Below are 15,792 nucleotides of genomic sequence, written 5' to 3' on the forward strand. Positions count from 1 at the left end.
CGCCCGCTCGCGAATCGCATCCCAAGTCACTCACCTGTCCCGGTCCTCGGCTGTCACGTTCTGGCGCGCGGCTCCGCTCCTTAGGGCGCGCGCGTGCCAGCTCTCTAAGATTTAAAGGGCCAATGCACCAATGATTGGTGCCTGGCCCAATCAGTCTGATTAGCGTCCACCTGTGCACCTGTCTATATAACCTCACTTCCCCTTCCCTTCCTTGCCGGATCTTGTTGCCTTGTGCCAGAGAAAGCGTTTACAGTGTTTGCCTTACCAGTGTTCCTGACCTCTTGCTATCTCCATTGACTACGAACCTTGCCGCCTGCCCCGACCTTCTGCTACGTCTGACCTTGCCTCTGTCTAGTCCTTCTGTCCCACGCCTTCTCAGCAGTCAGCGAGGTTGAGCCGTTGCTGGTGGATACGACCTGGTTGCTACCGCCGCAGCAAGACCATCCGGCTTTGCGGCGGGCTCTGGTGAATACCAGTAGCAACCTAGAACCGGTCCACCGACACGGTCCACGCCAATCCCTCGCTGACACAGAGGATCCACATCCAGCCTGCCGAATCCTAACAGCTGCTCTGTAACCCCTCATCTCTGTTTTCATGCAGACAGGACAGTAGTGAACACAAAGTGATAATATTAATGCCATAACTTCCCGTACTTTGTCCCAGCCTGAACTTCAGCTGGGAAAAGTATGATGCTTAGCTAGACAGGTACACATTAAGGCCAATGTATTTTTATCTCTCTTGCCATCGATCTTTGAAAACCTCTCTAAAATATTTCAATAAGACAAAGCCTGCACAGTATGGGCTGCATGGAATAGATATCTCACCTTATCCAACGATGTAGAGATGAATAGATGGCACTCACCACATTTGCTGTGATCCTTTATTCCATGAATCGATATCTAGCAGGGGTACATGCAGGTGCATTCACTTCACCTTTAAGCTTCTTATCTTATTCCCTTTACTAAAGCCCTTAAATGGTTTATTGCATTAGTGGCTAGTAACTACCAGTGTGTTCATAACTACCAGATGCGATTTCAACAATGTCATATTACAATAGAATTTGAAATTATCACTTTTTTTCTGAAATTTGGCAACTTGAGATTTTTTTCTTTATATTTGTATTTTTTTGGGGGATATTTAGATCATAGGCCATAAGAAGACCATAAATATTTAGGAGTGTATCATTAATTGTTTCTGCCATTTAGTTTTCCCAGTAAACTGGAAAAAAAAATCAAAAAAATTATTTATGTATTCTCCAATGTGGTGTTTAATATAAATAACCAAAACAGACATTGTTGGAAAAAATTGGAGATTAATTTATCAAAATTGAAATCTTTTTTCCTCACTAACTAAAGTTTGAGATAGCATATGTTCAAACTGATTCAAAACATACTTATCATTTTCTTAGCGGTGTTTCATGAGTCAAGGGTTAGCACCATACCAACACTACTAATAATATGTAATTCAAAAGAACTTTTGGCCAAATAATAGAGTGATTTTTTTTTTCTTCTCTATATGTGCTGAATTATATAGTGAAAAATGTTATCAAATGTTTCCATGTCCTATAAGATTTCACACGCTCAGAGGTGCAAATGATGACTAAGGCACAAAAATTTGGTTTGCACTAATTTTAGCTGTTAGGTCTTATCTTCTTGCAGTTAGAAAACTCTGGGGGGGGGATTTATTTAACCCCTTAACGATGCCAGAAGTAAATGTACGTCCTGGTGAGCTGGTACTTAACACACCAGGACATACATTACGTCCTAAACATAACCGCGAGCATCGGAACGATGTTCGGGTCATGCGCGCCATGATAGCAGCGAGGGGCCCACTGGTAATGGCGGACATTTGCGTTTGCGCGGATGTCTGCCATTAACCCCTCAGATCTCTGGCAGTGCGGTACTTTGAATGGATGATCGGATCGCCCGCAGCGCTGCCACGGTGATCCAATCATCCAGCATTGCAGCCGGAGGTCCCCTCACCTGCCTCTGCTGCCTTCCACGGGTTTTCTGCTCTGGTGCGATCGCGCAGACCAGAGCAGAAGATGACCGATAATACTGATCAGTGCTATGTCCTATGCATAGCACTGAACAGTATTAGCAATCGAATGATTGCTATAAATAGTCCCCTATGGGGACTATTAAAGTGTAAAAACAAAAGTAAAAAAAGTTTTTAAAAAAAGTAAAAAAAAATTTGAAAAACCTCCTCCCCAATAAAAACGTAAATTGTCCCATTTTCCCTATTTCACCCCCAAAAAGTGTAAACAAAATATTTTATATACATATTTGGTATAGCTGCGTGTGTAAATATCCCAACTATTAAAATAAAATTTTTATGATACCGTACGGTGAACGGCGTGAACGTTAAAAAAAAATTCCAAAATAGCTGCTTTTTTTTACATTTTATTTTAAAAAAAATTTATAAAAAATGTATTAAAAGTTTTATATAAGCAAATATGGTATCAGTGAAAAGTACAGATCACTGCGCAAAAATGAGCCCTCATACCGTCGCTTATACGGAAAAATGAAAAAGTTATAGGTCTTCAAAATAGGGGGATTTTAAACATATTAATTTGGTTAAACAGTTTGCGATATTTTTTTTAAGCGCAACAGTAATAGAAAAGTATGTTATCATGGGTATCATTTTAATCGCATTGACCCAAAGAATAAAGAATACATGTCATTTTTACCGTAAATTGTACGGCGTGAAAACGAAACCTTCAACTTTTAATTTCCCCACACAAATAGTATTTTTTTGGTTGCGCCATACATTTTATGGTAAAGTGAGTGATGGTAGTACAACGGACAACTGGTCACGCAAAAACAAGCCCTCATACTAGTCTGTGGATGAAAATATAAAAGAGTTATGATTTTTTGAAGGCGAGGATGAAAAAACGAAAACGTAAAAAAATAATTTGCCCAAATGGTCTGAGTCCTTAAGGGGTTAAACTTGTGCAGGGAACCAGTGAATCACTTGCCCGTAACAACCTGCTTCCAGGAGCCATGTATTTTTATTTTAACATCAACATAGCCATACAGGGGCTTGTATATTGTAAAACAATATGCATTTTTGTCTGGTACAATATACCATATCATGTAAAAAAAAAAAATTTTTACGGTTGAAATGAAAAAAAAAAAACACACAGAAAATGTTGGGGATTCGTTTTAATAATATATAATTCTTGTATGGTAAAATGTATGTTGACGTTACGACTTTATTTTGTGGTACAGTACTGTAATACATAGATGTATATAGCTTTTGTTATGCTTTACTACTTTTACATTGATGTATCTGTGAGGGCTTGCATTTTTGCATGGCGAGTTGTAGCATTTATTGATACCATTTTCGGGTGCAAATGTCATTTTGATCACTTTTTATTACAATTTTGGGGCAGCAAGGTGACCAAATACAGCAGTTCATTGTCCTTAACCATTTCTTTGTTCATATTGTTATGGATTGGAAAATACAAATTATATTAGTTTTTTATTGTTTACAATTTACGTAGTAAATGATAAAAGAGAGATTTTGATATTTTAATGTTTGGGTTTTTTTTTTTTTAGATTTTTATTTTTATTTTTTACTTTTTATGAAACTATTGACATAGGTCCTACTAGGGGGACATCAACATGTTGTTTCTTGATAACTTGCAAAAATTATTAATCTCAGCATTATCCTAAGCAGCCACAAATTCAAAGTGGTTAGACATATTAACGGGGGTCCCTCTGTCAACCACTCTACTTTTATAGGTTTTAAGAATTGATGGGGGCCTAATCACAGCTGCCAATCTGCCATTTTAGTACTACACAGTTTCCTTTTTCAAGAAGCAGTGGGTGGAGCCTAGAATTCACCCATGGGTTGTGAGGGCATAGAGGTTGATATCCAATGAGTCTGCTGGTTGCTTCCTGAAGCTGGAGTGACAAAAGAGGGGTGATTGTGTGGGCTACACGGTGACAAAGTAAAAACTTTTGTAGTAATCATGGACAGGCTATATGAGTCACATTATCACAATGTTGTTTGTTCAGCACCACAGCAATTCAGTGTTAATGTTGTATTACACAGACAGCTTAGGTGTACCACAATAACATAGCAAACCATGATTTTTTGAGGACTGCTACATATGGACAGATTTAGGTTGCAGGGCTGTTCTATTCCATAGCAACATACAGTAAACAAATTCTGTGAATTCTAGTCCTGCTTTACTGCAGTCATCTACTTGTCCCCTATTAAATGCTATCATACATTTGGGGGGTAAGCCAGCGGTAGAGGATAGAAAGCAATGTGACTGCTGGATCACACTACACAGTTTGTTTGTTACCATGGAGATGCATAGTCGTACGAGCTGTAGAAGCAAAACAGTAGGGCGTTTTTAATTAACACCTATTGCGACGCTGCTTTATTTTTTGTTTTCTATAGATCGAGAGAATAAATACAATTTGGTTGAAAAGGTGAACAGAGACTCTAAAAAAGTTATTAAGGAGAATAAATCCATATCTGTCAAGAGTTTAAACATGGCATATGAATGAGTTAATTGTAATGAGGCTTGCTAGATCCTGTTTAATTAAACCTCAAGTATTATAGCCAAGATTATTATGTAGACAATGTTGGTTCTGTGTATTGGAAATCAAACTAGATATTCAGCTACAATATTGTTCTCAGGCACCTTAATAGTAACAACTTGCACTTTTATGTAACTCTCCATTTCCAGGTACCTGACCACAATGCATTAATTTGTTCATGCTTCTGAATATAAATCTCATCCTAGCTCAGGTTCACTGTGTAGCCGATCCAGTACATGAATATTCATTCACACATAACTGATTTTTCTCAGAGTTATCACATCCATAAACATGAAAATCTTGTTACGTTACAATAATGAGCACAGTCTTGGGAAGCTATTCCCCCACCAGCTTTAAAAGGCTAATAATATCACTGTTCCACAATGTCTACTTTTGTTTTTTTTTCTTTTTATTGGTTTTTCATTGGAAACTGTCACTGGTCCTTACGTTGTTGTGTTACTGTCCGCTCATATGTTCTGCTGTTGAATCAATAACATTGGTTATTATATCGATCTATTAATGCTTTGCAAACTATTTTACTCTTTTTAAGCTACCATTGTGTTAAATGAACTGAATTGGACGGCTGCACTGGATGAAGTATTTAAGAAAAACCAAAATGAAGATAAAACACTTCTTTGGCAGGTGTTTGGGAGTGCAACTGGACTGGCCAGGTATTACCCAGGTAAATAAGAATGAAATGTTATGTATTGGACCAGTTAGGCTGAATACAAGCTGGCATGTTAACGGCATAACTAATCACATACAAAAATAAAAAGGCTAATATTAGCCTTTTATGAGGTTTAGAGATTGTGTTATCTTACCTTTTAACACTTATGACTTCTTATTCTGCAGTGGATTGCTTTAGGTTACATAGTATTACATTTCCACCTTGAAATATTTTTAAAGGTACAAAATCCTGTATTAAAGATAAGTAAATTAATTTAGCATGAATCAGATTAGGTTCGGAGTTTTACCATAAATTTTAATTTGTTACTATCCTAACTTTTTTGTGATTCATTTTAGATTTGTTTTGCCCCTGCTTCTGCACACTAAGTGGTCCAGAAACAAGTTGCGGTGCTTTATGCATTGCAGCTTTTACTCACTACATTCACTGGGTTGGACACTCTGCACTTGGCCCAGCAGCTTAGTGTACTGAACAGAAGCTGGGACTAGAATCCCTGTCCCAGTATATATTTAACGTGGGCAGTAGCAGGGCAATCAGTTCACTGAATCGGACCCAATATGAGTCTAAGAAGGTTTGCTAATCTCTATCTATTATATTCCTGTTTTTAGTGTGTCTGTTATACAAAGCCACTTATATTTAATGGAGTTACTTGCCTGGGCATGGAGTTTTTTTAAATGTTGCAGGGGCTGCAGGGAACATAACAAAAAGGTATTCTTACTCAACCTGAACCCCCGCAGCTGCCAGTCCTCTTCTTTACTAGAACTGTTGGTATTAGATGAGCCTACTCAGTGGCTGATCTCTATGCTGTCAATTCTTATAAGCCTTTGAGTGGGCATTTCCTGTCCATACAGAACATCAGCAGAACTAGAAGAGGACAGTGATAGGAACCGTGCACTTGGGGAACCAGCAGCAGCTTCAAGCTAGCTATGAAGTTTTATACATCTTTGTTGTGTTCCCTGATGCCCCAGCAACATATAAAATATGCCCCATGCCAAGGCAACCTATTTAAGGTTTATTGGTCCTTTAGCAGTACTGTATTATATGCCATATATGAAGATTCTGTATTTGGAAAGAAAAAATAAAGACCGGCAGGAGGCACCTAGTGTGTTACCGCAAATAAAGGAGGAACAAAGAAGTGAAGGCAGGTGGGCACAAGTTGCCCGTAGGTAGTGGGTGCTCACCTGGAGTGAGTGGAATACTCGCATATCAACCCACCAAGGAGAGGAACAATGCTGGAGCCAGCTGCTGAGCCAGGTGTTCAGGAGAGGACTTTGTCGAACCTGGAGAAATTACCGTGGAATGATGCAAAAAAAAAAACTGTCGGAGGTGGTGCTGCTGGTTTCCAGTGTGAAGAAGAAAGACCTCTCCAGAGAAGTGATGTGCATCCAAACTGGACCGCTTTATTGAGAATATGCGTTTCGGGGGACAGCACCCCCTTCCTCAGATCAGTGGTAATGCTATACAGTGCATACAGTGTTTAAATACAATCAATTTTGGCACCCAAATAGAAAGGGGAGGGGCCAAACTACAGTAAAGTGAATGTGGCAACACTTGCAGAGAACATTTGCATAAACAATAGCATGTAGAAGTGAGTTGGGAACACAATGCAGGTGGTGTAAAGCAGAAATTGTATGGGAGCGTGGTACACAAGAATTAAACTAATGATCTGTGGCCCGGGATCTCCGTGCTGCATCCGGACCATGGGCAGAAATAGTGGTATCCAAGGACGCGCCGCTACCTTAGCGACACATCCTTGGATACCACTACTTCTTCCCACGGTCTTTCTTCACACTGGAAACCAGCAGCGTCTCCTCCGACAGTTTTTTTTTTATTTTTTTTGCATCATTCCATGGATATATGAAGAGACCATATATCTCTCAGTGATATTTACATAATTTTCTGGGTGGAATCAATTCATCTATTTGTTTGTTCTGCTTTTTCTCTTTCTTAACTCTTATCTTATATGCACATTAGTGAGGGAAATAAAATAATATGGAACCAACGTTTTGGTAAATAATGATAATGATATAAATCAGCCTTTCCTTATACAATTCTATATATACTATTCTTTACCCTTGATTTATTGTTACACAACACCTGCATTCCTATTCTAGGTCTCTAGGTTTTTTAACTTAAAAAAATTTAATTATGAAATTGTTATTTAACAATGATTAGATGTAAGTTTTAAACAAGAAACAATCCAAAATGATATGTATCTTTCTGGGATGGTAGAGTTCACATGGAGAAAGGAAGTAGTAGCCAGTATTGGCTACTTACAGATAATGAAATGAAGGATCTATTTTTAGCCAGATGATAGAGGTATGATATCTATGGAAGTTTATGTGGCTGACAAGAAGGAGATTCTTCTTGAGTGTAAACATGAATTCTGTGGAAATGTTGAATACAATTTCTGGTAACTATATTTGTTGCATATCCATGGAATATTTATTATTAAGTGTCATTTGAAGAAGCTAATTGTAAAATCAGTAAAGGAGCTCTCTACCTCCTATGCCCCATTTAAAAGGATGGTATCATGTTGAAGAGGATTTTTCGGACCCCTTTAGCACCCAGGCCTAGAATGAACTGGTAACTCATAACATTCTATAACTATGGCCCTTAGATTTATGGATCAGCTGTTCAGTAACTTCAGGGCTTCAGGTAATTTTTTTGAGTAATTCTCATAATGCAGCAACCATTATATTAGCAGATGTGCTGTACAGTATTTTTTTTTTTTAACTAGCCTTCTTTTTATGTTCTTGCTTTGCTTGTGACCCAAGGGACAGAGAACAAACAGTCTTACATTTTAGAAATGAAAAAAAAAAATCAATGTTAAAAGGATTGCTATTTTAAAAGCTACCTGCTTTTTAGAGCAGGGTCTGTCTATTTCTCATGTAAAACAGAATACAGTCCAGGCCTCTCTGTAGAACAAAAATAAATAAATAAAAAACACCAGTGTAAAAAAACAAACTATTTTGTTGACCTACTTTTAAACATTCTGCTAAATGTTTCTTGTTATCCCATTTTCCGTAATACAGAAGTCACTGATAGCAAAGTAAAGCTAGTTATCAATTTGAATATTTTCACTTGTCTGCTTACATGTGGAACATTTTAATGTGGAGTAAAGATTAAAAATAACAAACAGGTATAAACAATATAAACAGTTCCATTAATGGACACATTTTGGGCCTATTCACAGGATTAGCTTTTGAGATATTTTTATGTACAGAATAGATTGCACAACTGTTGATTGTTTGTTTGTTGCATCAGCATTATTGGCTACGATAGTAAAATTAACATAGGCATTTAATATAAATTTTCCTTCTCACATTTTTATTAATATATCAGTTTTCAAACCACTGAGCCCTCATCATACATGGACATTTTGAGAGCTAACACCTCAATGATAAAAAATAAATAAATAACAATACACAATGTATATACTCCACCTCCACTATTATCAACATTTTCAGCTCTGAACATTTTATATAGCATGTCCACAACATTCTACATTAGAATTAATCATTTTCTGTCTTAGTTTTTCTAGATCCAGGTGTTAGCTGTAGATTAAAGAAGCACTCCAACCAAAAACGGTTCCATGTCAGCGACAAAGAGAGTCACTGAATCTTACAATGTCTTGTGAGTGCACGGCAAGTCAGTTTCTCTATTCATTCCTAAGAGTGGCTTGATGTGCCTCTTGTAGGAATGAATACAGAATGTAAAATTCTGTGAGTCTTTTTGCTGATCACATGGTACAGCTAGGAATAAGAATGGAGCCCATACACTTCTTTTTTTTAGTAATGGGCCAGAGTATAAAAATGTTGCTATGAGTGTTTCTTCTTAAAATCTCTGGAACTGTTGTTACAACAGCACAGACAATGCTGTCCAATGGCCTTGTAACTAAAATAGATGTAATTATATTATGAAAAACAAAAGCAGGTTAAACAAAAGTATGTTCAAGCATAGATGTTTATAAAGTTAAATAAAAAAATATGATGATGCATTCCCCATAAGTGTCTTTCTATATGATGAGTGAGACATTGACATTTACAGTATGTTTAGCTAAGTCATTGGAGTTCAGTTCTTACATAAAAACAAAGGATCTTTTCACAATACATTATTGAGAACCAGTGTTCCTCAACTCTAGTGTCCATGTAGTGTATAACAGATAATATATTGTTGAAATATTGATCATCAGTGCACCATGAATTATCACAGTTCTTGTCTTTATGAGATATCCTCAGGTTATGCCTCAGGAGGGTACTTAAAGACTGGAATTGAGAAAAAATACTTTAAAGTGCATCATATGTATTTGCTTTTATAGGCTAAAGTACAAAAAAAGACCAAAATGGGAAAGCTGAGTAATCCAATTTACTGTACTGGTATATCTTCTGCTGAATGCACTTCTTAAAGGGTACTCCGCTGCTCAGCGTTTGGAACAAACTGCTACAAACGCTGGAGCCAGCGTTGAGAGCTCGGGATGTCATAAATCCGCCCCCTCATGATGTCATGCCACGTCCCCTAAATGCAAGTCTATGGGAGGGGGTGTGGCAACCTTGCATTGAGGGGGCAAGGTATGATGTCATGAGGGGGCGGGGTTATGATGTCACGAGCTCCGGGCACTGGCTCGTAACAGTTTGTCCCAAACGCTGAGCAGTGGAGTACCCCTTTAACCATTGATCTTGGGACTTTGTGCAATCTATATATAACTAATTACAGCAATTTTATTGATACAGGATTATTTGATTACATAGAACTCATTGTTGGACAGTGCAAGAACAGTGTATACATTGTCCATATAACTCAGTGTTGGACATAGTGCAGGAACAGTGTAAACATTGTCCATATAACTCAGTGTTGGACATAGTGCAGGAACAGTGTAAACATTGTCCATATAACTCAGTGTTGGACATAGTGCAGGAACAGTGTAAACATGTCCATAGAACTCAGTGTTGGACATAGTGCAGGAACAGTGTAAACATTGTCCATAGAACTCAGTGTTGGACATAGTGCAGGAACAGTGTAAACATTGTCCATAGAACTCAGTGTTGGACATAGTGCAGGAACAGTGTAAACATGTCCATAGAACTCAGTGTTGGACATAGTGCAGGAACAGTGTAAACATTGTCCATAGAACTCAGTGTTGGACATAGTGCAGGAACAGTGTAAACATGTCCATAGAACTCAGTGTTGGACATAGTGCAGGAACAGTGTAAACATTGTCCATAGAACTCAGTGTTGGACATAGTGCAGGAACAGTGTAAACATGTCCATAGAACTCAGTGTTGGACATAGTGCAGGAACAGTGTAAACATGTCCATAGAACTCAGTGTTGGACATAGTGCAGGAACAGTGTAAACAAGTCCACCACTGAGATTTATGCTCTCCAATACCTCCATATAGAGAACCCCTTATGTGTCCCTAAAAAAATCCAGTATCTGTAAGATATAAAATTCTTTATTAGACAACAGGAAGGTGTACAAAAATTGGCAGTGTCCCTCTTATCAACATTGCCCTCATGTAGCTGCACAGGTTGCACGTATAGTATGTCCATGCTGATAGAACAACTTGAAATATCTCCAATAGTGTGCACATTATTAGGAACGCTTGTAAGAGGACTCCTAGAAGTGCTTGGCTTCTGTTTTTCCCCTCAGTAAACTGAATCCCTGCTGATTTCTAAAAACTGCTGCACTTTGCAAACTGGAGTCAGTAGAACAATTAAATAAACATCTCTTGATTAGGATACATTGCTATAAACGAATCCAATATTACATTACATCCAATTTATGCAATCCATGTCCTGCTAACTGGCATAATAGCTTACACCATTATGAATGAGTGTCCAGAGGGATTACAATTAGCAAGTCAGAAAGCCTATTTGGCTTAAGGGTAAAATAGGTGCAGAGCGGTCATTTCAACTATTAATATTCCTAAAGATCATTCTTAATTATAGTTGTAATACTTGGAATAACTATTAATCAGTACTGCATGCAGCACATTTTTTATCTCCATTAGTAATTACGAGCTGAAAAACTAATTTGTCTTTCTAAAGCAAGTGCCTGCACAGAATTTTCTGCTTATATTCCCCACTCCTCCTCCTCATGCACATAACCTCCAGCTCAGTATTCCATCAAGTGTACATTGATATGGAAATTCCAATATCATTTGTCTTTTTGTATTTTCAGTATTGGTGCCAACAGCATAGGGAAAACCAGCTTCCATTTCAAAATTAACTAAAAAATTGAATTAATCTGATAAGTGCCTTACCGTAAAGCTGCATAATGCTGTATCAAATATCTTTAGGTGGATTGGTACACCAATGTATGTATGAGTACAGTCGGGTGGGGTAGCCTAGCCAGGCATGTGAGAGGTTGTGCTTCTGCGCAGCTCTTGCGCTTCTCAGTTAATTTGTGGGCATTTGGGCTCATGTATTTTAGCACACATTTCTAGGTGCATAAATTTGCTTTGACTCGTGCAAGTGTGCGTAAGCAACAGAAGGAGGTGGTGGGAGTGAGTGGCAACAAGTTCCAAAATGGCATAGCGCCCAAGGTGCCAAACACTTTCTCAGGAAAGCTGATAGCAGCAGGGAGGGTGATGAGCCCTTGAGCTTTTCCAGGGATGGTTGATAGAAATGAGCGAACTTACAGTAAATTTGATTCGGCTCGGCGGTTGCTGACTTTTCCTGCATAAATTAGTTCAGCTTTCAGGTGCTCCCGTGGGCTGGAAAAGGTGGATACAGTCCTAGGAGACTCTTTCCTAGGACTGTATCCACCTTTTCCAGCCCACCGGAGCACCTGAATGCTGAACTCATTTATGCAGGATAAGTTATCAACTGCCGAGCCGAGAAGTTCATGATGAATCAAATTTACTGTAAGTTCGCTCATCTCTAATGGTTGCATATGTGTTCACTGCTCTGACCACTGTGCCCCTAAGGGACAGGCTGCTGCTGAATGAACCCCCTGTGTGGAGCAAATGCCGGATGTGTACAAACCGTAAATAGGGACTACCAAACAAGGTATTGTTATGTCTACTGGTGTTTAACTTACTCTTCAGGATATATTTAAAGTTATCTCGCAGTGATACTCCCTAGATGAGAATTTTGCTCTTATGTGGCAGATTGTGTAGAAAGTGACTTACCCTGGCATAGGACAGTCATATAAATGGCAAACTTCTTGCTCCCGTTTTGACTAGAACAGACTTCACATGTGACTGATTGGTGTCCCAGCAGAATTACGCTGACCCTACTGCTTATTTTGAGGCATATATCACGTCTGTCTTTGAGAAAGATTTAAAAGATTTGAGAAAGATTCTATTCAATGCTTTATCCTGCATTGCTGCAGGTAATGGTCCATGGTGAAACCCGCTTCTTTGAATATCACACACTTCATACACTGTTGAGAGTATGTCTCACTGCAAGCTTGCTGACTGTTTTCAGTGCCAACCAGTAAAACAGTTCTAAAGTTCAGACAATAAATTCAGGATCAGTACAGGATAAGCAATTCATTATTACAGTATGTACCCAAATATTTTGTATATATTATATCTATAAATACACAAAAATGTTAATAATAAACATGTTCTTTACATACTCTTGTCATAGGCACTAGAATAATTTTTCTTTTTGACTTGTTACTTTGTGAATTCTTCTTGTGCTGATAGATAACTTATAGCTATGGGTGATATTGATAGACAAAGTAGTAATAAATATACTAGTCTTTTAAAATAGACAGAAAAGGAGGCACTACTTTTAGTTCCTACAATACTGTAACGCCCCACGGGTGTGGACCAACTGTGCCACAAGTGACAGCCGGCCAGGCAAGCAGATTGGGGCAAATTGACACTTAAAAAAAAGCATCAGATGCAGCAGAGCTGTTTAATGTGTTAATTAACAGAGAAAGTGCAGAGTCCAAAGGATGCAGTAACAGTAGACCGGTAGGATCTGGATCGGCAGATAGAACGGCTTCAGGTCAGCCATGCAGAACTGGAAAAACAACCAGAATGCACCCTCAGGCAACAAGTGAGAGACAATTATATAGGGCGTTCCAGGCAAGGATAGAAGGAAGATACATTAGAGAGTGCACACTGGCTGTGCTCGCATGCAGCCCCTAATGGACAGAGTGGAAACTGCAGCAGCAGACACACCAGAGCAGGAAGATCAGGAAATACAGCAGATATATGGCACAGAGAATTTCGCACGATGCTGGTAAGAACCAGTACACATGGTACCCTGGTGGCTGCCAACCAGCAGCGTTACAAATACTACAGTCCATTGAAAAGCACTTAGATATAAAGAGAAATTACCACTTACCACTTTTGGAAAATGAGACATGGGGTTTATTCAGATAACTGGTACAGATGTAGGGGGGCTGACCAGGGTGACGGCCATTTAACTACATTTGCCTCTTTGTCTTGTCCTGACATCATTTTGGGAAGGGTGCAAAGTTGACTTTAAGCCCAGACCAAGATGTGAATGCTGCTAAACAGATGTCGCCCTGGGAAACCCCTGCATCTGTTAGAGTTACCTGAATTAACCACACATCTTATTTACCAAAAGTGGTAAGTGCCATCTCTCTTTATATCTAAGTGTTTTCCCATGGACTGTTGTATCATAGTAGTATATTCCTATAAGATGTGTAGATAAATTAATGCAAATGTATGGAAATAGATTTAAAAAACAACTAGAATATTTGTTGTAACATCATATTTTTTGCATCATTCACATATTAGGTTATGTGATAATATCATGTAAGATAATTTAAGAAGAAAATGACCCTGATTTATTAACCAATTACATCTCAGCTTTCCTCTTTTAACAAGCTCTGGTAAAATGAAAGCTGAGCTGTGATTGGTTGCTGTGGGAAAATCACTCCACTTTTTCTTTCATACATTTTGATAAATCTGAGCCAATGTTTTGCATTCAAGAGGTATTGACCACTAAATAATTAGTTTTAACAAAACAATAATTATTGTTTCCTATTTAGCTTCTCCATGGGTAGATAAAAGCAGAACTCCAAATAAAATTGATCTTTATGATGTCCGTAGAAGACCATGGTAAGTGGACTTTATTTTGTTTATAAATCATTGTGCTATGTTCGCTAATAGGTTATTGGATAAATGCTATTCACTATAAATGCTATGGGGGAGGGGGGGAATTGAGTAAACATGGATTACTTGGTCTCAATGCTTCTTTATTTTTTATTGTCAAAGCACATTAAATAGTATTATTAACAAATTACTTTGTAATGAATTGTGGGTGTTAGGGTGGTTTATTTAAATGATACTAAAAATTCTGGCGCTCTAGGTCACAAATAACTGAGGCACACTGTGAACTGGTTTAGTTATAGATATAAGGATAATTTATTATATTCAAATAATGAGACACTGACTGGTGGGTTGCAGGGCCCTTGCTCACCGCTTAAGTCAAACCAATAAACAGTTACAATATATGTATATATACGTAAAAATGAAGATTGATACATGATTAGTAAAACAAAAATGTAAAAATAATAAAACAATGGTATTAAAAATAAGGTGCTTAGGCTGTGTTCAGAATAAATGCAGTACTTCCATAGATAATATGAGGGTGGAATTGGGAGAGATGTGGTAATAATACTCTCCTGTATCACCCAAGTAGAGTCAATAATGTAAAAATGCACTAACAAGTAGTGTAACGATCTGTTGCTATGGGCAACCACCAGTAGATAAGATACCGTCTTGGCAGATGATCCTGTAAGTCTGTTAGTGAAAAGGTAAAGGCACAAACCACTTATGGGTTATTGGTAGAGTTTTCTGGAATGTAAGTATAACCTGCACTTAAGTGCAACAAGGTCCAGGGGTCTGGATCTTGTATATGGAAAGTTTAAATGCAATCCTTTTCCTTATATTAAAGGTTTGGTTTACCACACCACTCACCCGGAGATGTGGAGTCCTCTGTCCTGGTGTCCTCTATGAGGCTGGTACAGTGTTATACACTGCTCACCTGGCTCTGGTTTGGCTTGGTGTAGGGTGAGTACTGGGTCGCGGTGGGCTGGAGCTAGGAATAGGTGACTCCATATCTCCATTTGAGTGGTGCAGTGCACCAAACCTTTACTATAAGTAAAAGGGTTGCATTTAAGCTTTCCATATACAAGATCCATACCCCTGGACCTTGTTGCACTTAAGTGCAGGATATACTTACATTCCGGAGCACTCTACCAATAACCCATAAGTGGTTTGTGCATTTACATTTTTGCTTAGAGACTTACAGGATCATCTGCTGAGATGGTATCTTATCTACTGGTGGTTGCCCATAGCAACAGATCGTTACACTACTTGTTAGTGCATTTTAACCTTATCGACTCTACTTGGGTGATACAGGAGAGCATTCTTACTACATCTCTCCCAATTCCACCATCATGTTATCTATGGAAGTACTGCATTTAACCTCTTAAGGATGTAGGGTGTACCTGTAATCCCTGCGCCCGTTCCCAGTCTATAACGAGGGGTCACACCGATCGTTGTGCCGCACACTATTCACAATTTAGACGCGGTGTTCAAAATTGATCGCCACGTCTA

At 38.4% G+C, this 15,792-nt stretch overlaps 1 protein-coding gene across 9 annotated transcripts in view; it reads left to right on the top strand.

Moving 5' to 3' along the window:
• Nucleotides 1–15,792, top strand: part of CACNA2D1 (calcium voltage-gated channel auxiliary subunit alpha2delta 1) — a 716,537-nt gene that overhangs the window by 503,223 nt on the left and 197,522 nt on the right. For all 9 annotated transcript variants that reach the window (XM_056573417.1, XM_056573418.1, XM_056573410.1 and 6 more), the window contains exons 7-8: nt 5,107–5,238; nt 14,220–14,289. In XM_056573417.1, the coding sequence (XP_056429392.1) occupies nt 5,107–5,238; nt 14,220–14,289 (202 nt within the window). The remainder of the gene's footprint in view (nt 1–5,106; nt 5,239–14,219; nt 14,290–15,792) is intronic.

The sequence above is a fragment of the Hyla sarda genome, chromosome 4 (genome assembly GCF_029499605.1).
Source record: "Hyla sarda isolate aHylSar1 chromosome 4, aHylSar1.hap1, whole genome shotgun sequence".
NCBI lineage: Eukaryota > Metazoa > Chordata > Amphibia > Anura > Hylidae > Hyla > Hyla sarda.